Source organism: Somniosus microcephalus, chromosome 16, assembly GCF_052327205.1.
Source record: "Somniosus microcephalus isolate GS21.2 chromosome 16, FLI_Smic_1.0, whole genome shotgun sequence".
In the NCBI taxonomy this organism is placed as follows: Eukaryota; Metazoa; Chordata; class Chondrichthyes; order Squaliformes; family Somniosidae; genus Somniosus; species Somniosus microcephalus.
Window position 1 is genome coordinate 47,900,660 of NC_141002.1, and position 8,606 is coordinate 47,909,265.

Here is an 8,606-nt window from a genome sequence, read left to right on the forward strand (position 1 = left end):
CTCCAAATCGTTAATATAGATTGTAAAGAGTTGGGGACCCAGCACTGACCCCTGCGGAACACCACTAGTTACTGATTGCCAGTCTGAGAATGAACCATTTATCCCAACTCTCTGCTTTCTGTTAGAGAGCCAATCCTCCACCCATGCCAGAATATTACCCCCAATCCCATGATTTTTTATCTTGAACAATAATCTTTTGTGTGGCACCTTGTCAAATGCCTTTTGGAAGTCTAAATACACTACGTCCATTGGTTCCCCTTTTTCCACCCTGTATGTTACTTCCTCAAAGAACTCAAGCAAATTTGTCAAACATGACTTCCCCTTCATGAAACCATGCTGAGTTTGTCCTATTAAATTATGTTTATCCAAATGTCCCGTTACTGTCTCCTTAATAATTCTCCCCACTGCTAGCTCCAGCTCTTGGCTCATTCTTACCTTGTCTGAATTTTTGAGAAAGGTATAGGGCCTTGTAGTGGGCTCCTCTCCCTCCATTCTGTCCCCAATGACTTGCCTGTTGAAGGTCTTGATCTCCACCGAGGCCTTCAGTGTGTCTTGTTTTCCGACCTTTGGGCCGCTTCTGCCCCTTTAAAGGTCCCTCGCTGGATCTTCTGGTGATGAAGTGCTATCTCCGCTGCAGCATTGGCGGAGTTTCCTCTTTTGCACTGACGGGTTCCCTCAAAGGGGGGAAGCCCTGTTCCAGGAAAATGGGTCGGGCAGAGGCGGATACGAAGAGGCGAGCAGAACTCCACTCCAAAGAGGAGAATCCCCCTTCCATAATTTGGGGCTCCTCCTGATCCCAGGGCACTTTGTTCCCAGATCCTACAGACTTAGGATGTTGTAAATACACACTCAGCCATCTAGAGCTTTGAGAAGAGGGTGGCCATCCTATCCAAACAGCACGACTCTCCATTGCTGCACCACCTCTAAAGCTTCATCCTGAAATAGGTGGCGTTTTCTCAGAAACCACATAGTGGATGAAACCACCTGAGGTACACTTTGTACACAACATGTAACTTCCCTTTAAATGCTGCTACCTTGCCAGTTTTCCCACCACCATCCAATGACACTGCCGGTCAGGCTCCCTGTACACATTCTTCCAATGTAGGGAGCCCTTTATAATGTGACTGAACTAGTCTCACAAAATTGGATGAGGTCAGTCCTCACCACCAGCACAGGTGTGCCCGCGTCATGGTGAGCTCAGCCTCAATCTTTCCGGTCTTGCAAGATTGAGGCTTATATATTATTTTTTAAAATAAAATAATCAGAATGTGTTATATAACACAGTGTGCACATTTTATTATATATATTTATTAATAAATTATAAAATACTATTTTGTTCTGAAGCGGTTAAACAACATTGCTGTTAAAAGTATCTGGGAAGAGATCTGATCAAAAATGCTCTTATCTCCTTAGGTTCCAATCATCATTCCTGGAATCTTTACTGTAATGTGCCTGTTCCTTGTAGTCATGTCCCTTTACTCAGACCCTATCAACACTGGGATTGCTTGCGCTTTAACCCTATCCGGTGTACCTATCTATTATCTGATGGTATGCCGGCCTCAAGGACCAGCCTGGTGCAGAAAAGCACTTCGTAAGTACAGAGATGTAAAGTTATACCTGTGTGATAAGGACTGAAATAAAGGATCCAAAAGGACCTGATGAATACGGAGTGAAGGAAAAATGAAAGTACTTAGTGAGCCGTAGTGTGAATGTTGTGAGGCTCCTCTCCCAGCTGGAAGCATTGCTTAATGGAGCAGGAATTGGAGTATCGGGTGCAGGAAGCCAACGTGGCCAATTCACAGTGCTCCCAAATTTCCAGTGATTAATTTTAATTACCAGATAATCGAAAACATGCAAATCGGGCATGACGATCTCCATAGATGACTCTCCAATGCAGGCTACCATCAGGCAAGGCTCCACACTGGGAGCAGAGCCTCCTGAAACTTACCCTTACATAGAAAAAGTTGCAACATCTCACAATTATAAAGGTTAAGCATTGGATGGGTCAATTGGATGATTCTGCATTTGGAATGTACTTAAGATCGGATCCAGTGTTGACACTCATATGCATGTGGCAAGGGTAAATTCATGTTGGAGAAGCCATGCCTTGGATGAGACAGCAACCTACCTACTTGGCCTGTGTCATAGGGTGAGAAGGCATTTCAACTTTCTACTAAAAAATCAGGTATCTAGTTTCCATGTGAACAATTTGCATATGTTTCCGCAGCTCCTTTGCTGTGTTTTGTCTCGTACATACATTTTTTTTCTCACTCCCCACTCAGAGCACTTACATAGGGAGGCTTACTTAAAACAATTGCATTATTCAACTCCCCCCAGGTGATTTCATCAAGGCCTTTTAGAATTTCAAATGGACAGACTGTCATGTCCATTCGGGGTGGGCATTTCATAGCAAAGATCAGGGCTGGGATTTTGCTCCCGCTCTGTGAAATTAATTTCCGTTTATTGGGCTTATTAAGCCCGCCCAGTGCGTTTCCCAACCAATTAGAGGAAGCAGGTCTGGTGACATCATTTGATGACATGTCATCAGCCGGTTTCCTTAAAGGGACCATGTGCAAATTTATTTTGACATTTGTGCTCAGTGTTCTACAGCATTGAGATGCTGCAAACACAGATTGCACAAAGGCACAGGGCTGCACCCAGGCTCTCCCATGACTTCCTCCATATGGAGGGAGTCACAGCATGCAGGGAGGTCTTCTTCCCTTCCCATAGGCAGAAGAGACCTCCCCAGGAGATCAACACAGACTGGTTGCACATTGCAGAGGAGGGCACAAACAGGGATGTGGTCAGGAGGACCTGGGTGCAGTGCCGCAAACCTTTCAATGATCACAGTAGACCACAAAATGTTAGTACAAAACCACACTCAACCTTATCCTGCTGTGCCTCTCATCACATCCCCATCACCTTCCCTACCCTACTCCTGCACATCCTTACTCACACCAACTTACCTTGCATCTTCACCCATCCCTCTCTATCTATATTATCACATCCCCATCTCATTAGCCACCCCTCACACTCACCCTCATCCTGGTGCAATCGTACCAACTAACAACACACAAGGGTAGGCACTTGGGTGTTTTATTTATTGTTCATGTAAAGTTTCTGTTAATGTGCTGTCAAACATTGAAACCTTTATTTTTAACACTTTGCATTCTTGGACAGATTTGTGTGCACCTTTGGAAGTGGCTTAGTGAGTTGCAGTGAATGGTGAGACATAACGGTAACCTCCGCAATGGTGATGAGTGTGAAAGGAATGGCTTGGGCATTGTAGTGATGCTTTATGGTGTTGGTGTGGGGTTGTGCCAACCTGGCACATCATGTGGCAGCCAGGGTGTACAGCATCAAGTGAAGTAAATCTGGCCATGGTGAGGCCATCTCTGGCCTCCCGGGCAGTAATGTGGTCGCGTGCTGATGCCCTCTGTCCTGTGCAGCATCGGTTGATTGCGGAGAAGGTTGGTGTTGTTGGTGCTGCTGGTGTGCCTGGTGCTGCTGGTGTTGGGGCTGATCATGGTGGGATTCTGAAGACCAAGGTGAGAGAGTATAAAGGGCACCCATGCTGATGGAATAGATGGCAGGTGAAGTAGAGATGACAGAAGCGATCTGTCAATGGTGAGAGAGGTAATGAGGTCAGACTGGATGGAGATGTGTAAAGACTTGCAGCATGGCGAATCTGTTGTGGAAATGCAGTGAGGAACAGCTTGTGGCTGAGGGAAGATATCTCTGTAAGGTGGGAGCTTTTACTTTACATTTGAAGCTGTCAACTCAACAGCTGATTCAATGGCCAGTGAACTCCTGCATCAGCTTGACAGACATGGTCCACGACCAGCGTGAACCCCTTGGGCGAGCTGTCAAATGCAAAAGGTAAGCTGAAAATCATTCTTAAGTGGCTCTAAACAAGCCATTAATGACCTCAATTGGGTCGCCCGCTGCTGCCTGTCGGGTCTGCTCAGCGCTGACAGACCCGACATCAGGAAAGGCACTGGGAGTGAGTTGACAGTGGGTTACCGACCCGCTGTCAAAGATATCAAATTCCCCACTCGACTGGCCACCAATTCCGTCCACTTATCCCCTGGAAAATTACAGCCCAAGAAATGAAAAACTTAAGAATATAGCTAATTTAGCTATATTCAGAAAGAATTCTTTCTTTAGCAAATGTCTCTGTAACAGTACTCAGTGTTACTAATTAAACATGTTTAAATTCAGGAATTTTACTAAGAACCTTTCTCCAAATAGTACAGTCCTTCCAAGATTTCTTGCTCTTGTATTAACCCCTTTACTGCAATATATCATCACCCCCATGATGGTCTGTCTACTACCACCTGGGTTGGACTCCACCAGCTAGAGATCACATTCACTTTTGCATTCTTTTTAAAAGAGAGAGAGGAGAGAGAACAGAGAAGTAAAAGAGAGAGAAAGAGAAAAATTGATTGCATTTGTCACATTTGGTCCAGGTTCAAAATTGAATGCAATGGATTGCAAAAAATATAGAAATAATGACTGCAGGGCATTGAATAATATACCCACAAACCAACCCTTCCAGTCACCTGCTTCCCTAGGATCTTTATCAGTTTTAAGTCAAGATGTAATTCACAGACGTTTGTAACAAAACAATGTGACACAGTATATGACGCAGGGTATATTTTCTGACCACATTAACAAAAGCATTAACCCATTTAAAATAAATGGATTAACGCCAGCATCAAAATAATACCGATCGGAAAATAATCTTTTGCATCTTGTTCAGGGTATATTCAATCTGTACTCACACTTAAGAAGTACAAAGTGCCTTGACTGTGGTAAATGCAAGAATTTCAAGTATGCTCTGCCTTAGCCTTGACATTTTATCAGTGCATAAGATTCATCTGATGTTTTATAAATCCCCTTTTTTTCTATTTGTTCTCAGAAAATAGGCAGCATTCACACGGCGGCATTCATTGTCCATCTCTTGTTGTCCAGAAAAGATGTATAACTGAGTGGCTTGTGAGGCCATTTCAGAGGGCATATATGGAGTGGGCTTGGGATGAAGGTGGTTTCGGCAGGTTCCCATGAACTAGTTGGCTTTTTACAACAGTCTTGCAGCTTTCACTGTCATTTATTTCTGGTGCTAGCCCAAAATGTTCAGATTTATTGTATTCAATTTCACAATTTGCCGCTGTGGGATTTGAACTCAACTTCAGGGCTGCTAGACCAGTACCAGAAACACTAGGCTACCATACATCTGCAATCTATAAGGTCATCACTTAAAGAAACAATTGGGCCCATTAGTACTCCTTTTGATAGTTAAACACTCGCAAAAATCAATGGCCCGTAATTTGCGGTCAGCGGCGAAGTAAAAGCATCGCCTCTGGCCCTGAAGTAAGCTTCCCACTAAGATCTCACGATCTCTGTGGCGAGACGTTCAGCTTTTCCGACATGCAGTTGAAATCAGTGCAAGTTAATGGGGAATCCCTAACGCACGCTGCTGTGACGTCAACAAGCTGTCTAAGCAGCCAATCACAATGCAGAATTCTCACAGAGAACCAGGAAGTGAGTAAGCTCCTTTGATTCTAAGGGGGAGAAATTGGGTGAGTAGCGCCACTTGTTAGTGCCTAAAGAGGCAGGCAGTGGCTGTAGCGCCACTGGCTGCGCCTCCCAGGATATTGAGCTGGGGCGATAATGGTGGCGTTAGCCTTTTGCGCTGCGCCGCCACCGATGACGTCATTGGTGTGCGCAGTGCCCCATTCGCGTCCCGTTCGCGATATTTGGTAGCGAACGCCACAGTTGCGCCATTCGCTACCCGCGCCCGGTTCACGGGGCCTTACTGTGCCGGCAGCGGCACAAGTTAAGGTGGAGGTGCGGGGCGGCCGCCTTTTTCGGCGGCCGCCTGCCAGCACCTCCATCCCCGGCCTCCTGACCCCCCCCCCCCCCGCGGCATTGCCGGCTGTTTCCCGAGAGCCCGGCACTTCTCCTCGGTGCCGGGCTCTTTTGCCGGCACTTGCGATCGGGGATCGCGCTGGTGCAGGCCCCTCCCCCTTAACAATGGGAGGAAGGCCTGCAGTACCACAGCCTGCCGTGCCGCAGCGTGTGGCGCTGCAGCACGTTGCGCTGCGATATTCAGTTTCAGCGCCCTAAGAGGGACGTGGAGCGCCTCGAGCCTCACCCCGTGTCCCTCGAGGGGCAATGAAACTGAATATCTGACGATCGCTGAAGCCTCGAACGCTGCGCTAAATCCTGCGCTCAGGCGACTTTTGCGCCACTTTGGCACCCCAACCCAATTTCTAGGCCTAACTTTTAAAAAATGTTATAGAGAGCAAAAGAAAGATTGGGGCTCTCACATGGAGAAAAGGTAAACCTGAAATAAAGATGAACAAACATTTGTTTAAAAAAGTTTTAAAGTTAAAGGGGGAAAAATTCGGTATCGATCATTTTGGGGCACTAACATCAGTCGGCCGCAAACTTTAGCGCCCGGCGCAAATTAACGCCGGAAACCGCGAAATTCGTCTCCAGCGCCCCTGGAGGCGATTGGAGTGCTAAATCAAGCGCTACACACTTCTCTTCGGGCGCTAACATCGGGGAATGGGGTGCTACCTCAGAGCGCTACTCAAGCTCAAGCGCTGTCAATTACCAAGTCCTCAGACAGACTGGTGCCTTCCAGTTCTTAAAGGGGAGGTTCAATTATGCTGCACAACCACACCCTGATCATTGCTGCTTTTGACCTGGGCCTGCAAGGAGGTGCAATTCTTCAACCAGGAATATCATGGATGCTCAGAGGGCCAGGGAGAGAGCTCACCAGTTCAGCAACCATGCATTGGAGGCTCTGGTTGTGGCTGTGGAAAAACAGGAAGCACACGCCTTTAAATAGCACTCCCCCAGCTTCCAGCCGACTGCAAACAGTCCCCCTCTACCTGTCGTTCTTAGCGGCAGGTGCTGAGGCAGGGAGCGAGAATCATTTTCCGGTCTGGTGCACTACCGGGTCGATGGGCGCTTGGAGGATGTCACGATCTCTGGGCGCAGGAGATCGTGGCGGTAGTGTTTAGCGCCACCGCAAACCGCCAGTTGAATTTCACGGGCGGCGCTAAAATCACCGCGCACAAGTGGTAAGCCGTTAGCGCCCCCCCGGAGGCGCTAACGGGAGGCACTAACCAACCGAATTTTTCCCCCAAAGTGAGTTTTTCAGGGCCAGAACGTTTGTTTAGCAGTCAATACACTGTTAAAACCCCAGTTACACCTAATCTAACAAGGCCTAACTTTTAATGGGGTTTTTAGCAGTAACATTACTGCGAAAGAGTTGAAGTTTTCATCAGTTTCCCTGATTTCATAGATTACGCAGATTGCTGGCTATGGGGTGAGGTGGGGGGCACAGCGGTGAATGACTGACTGACCATAACTTCAGGATTTCTGCGTTAGGATGCGCATGCGTTACATCCTGAAGTAGTGGTCAGTTTTAAAGGGGTCATAAACCAACGGCAAATTCCAGGCCAGTAACGTTAACATCCTTCTGTTTGTTTGGTGAGATTGTTTTAATGCCTTCTACCTGTATTTGTACTCCAACATTAGTTACAGAGTGTATCTGCTTGCTCTTCCAGACCTCTTCAATGTCAAACTGCAGATGTTAATGAACGTGGTGCAACAGGAGATTGTGACCTACTGAGAATCTGACAGAGCACTCTCGAACCCTTCTGAACACTCATCGTGGAATCATTGCAAGGGTTCGTCCACAAAGCACAAGTCCTGAGTGAAAGGATATGATCAGTATGTGAGAAATGCTCTCTCACTAACTCTGCATTACGTAAAATTATTATGTAAGAAAATCTGCTGTTAACTTCACTAGTTCACTTCTTTCATGACTAATTTTCTGAATTATACAATATGAAAGTAGGTGCTGGATAAATTATGCTTAGTTGTCAAGACTGAAGAATTTATAAACACATTTTTAAAAATTCAAGAGAAAGGACTAAAGAACAAAAGAAAGAAAAAAGGGAGTGTTAAAAAGAGAGTGAGAAATGGTGAATTATCATGTTTCTTAGAATTGTCTCAAACAATGAATTGCTCTGAAGTCCTGTGACTGTTGTTATGTATGCAAACTGGTAAATCGTTTGATAAAACTTGTTGGCCCAAAAAACGGGGCTTTAATTTACAAGAACAAAAGTCTATAAATCTGGGAAACCAGTTTCTAAAGTGCCTCATTATGTTTGAAATAGACATTACTGAACATTTTTGAAACTTGATGTATATTACAGATATCAGCAACTGCCAGACTAACTACATCGACTGAGATTTGTTGTCAAAAACTAGCAAACATCACTAAAATGGTCAATAAAGCTCCAGAATCATACAAGTGGACTGGCATATTGATTTTCCATGTTTAACAAAATAGACGATGAAGAAGCCATGGTATATTATAAAAGTATTTTCCTGGTGTCTTGGGAGGTACAGATAATTCCCAGGATATTTTGAGGTGCAAAAGTGTCCAACAAATAAGCCTGACCTTACAAACCACCGCAAAAATAAAAACACTCATGTACATCAGGATAATGATGGAATTTCGATGTTTTGCAATACTCTCTCCTTCTCAAAACTCAGCTCTTCGACCAAGCTTTTGGTCACCC

The 8,606-nt window shown here is 45.6% G+C and overlaps 1 protein-coding gene across 2 annotated transcripts in view; it reads left to right on the forward strand.

The window, feature by feature from the left end:
• The window catches only part of LOC147106132 (cystine/glutamate transporter-like), an 86,810-nt gene extending 78,475 nt beyond the window's left edge, over positions 1 to 8,335 (forward strand). For both annotated transcript variants that reach the window (XM_086008943.1, XM_086008942.1), the window contains 2 exons: positions 1,414 to 1,591; positions 7,584 to 8,335. In XM_086008943.1, the coding sequence (XP_085865069.1) occupies positions 1,414 to 1,591; positions 7,584 to 7,648 (243 nt within the window). In that variant the 3' untranslated portion in view covers positions 7,649 to 8,335. The remainder of the gene's footprint in view (positions 1 to 1,413; positions 1,592 to 7,583) is intronic.
• The last annotated feature ends 271 nt before the right edge of the window (positions 8,336 to 8,606 follow it).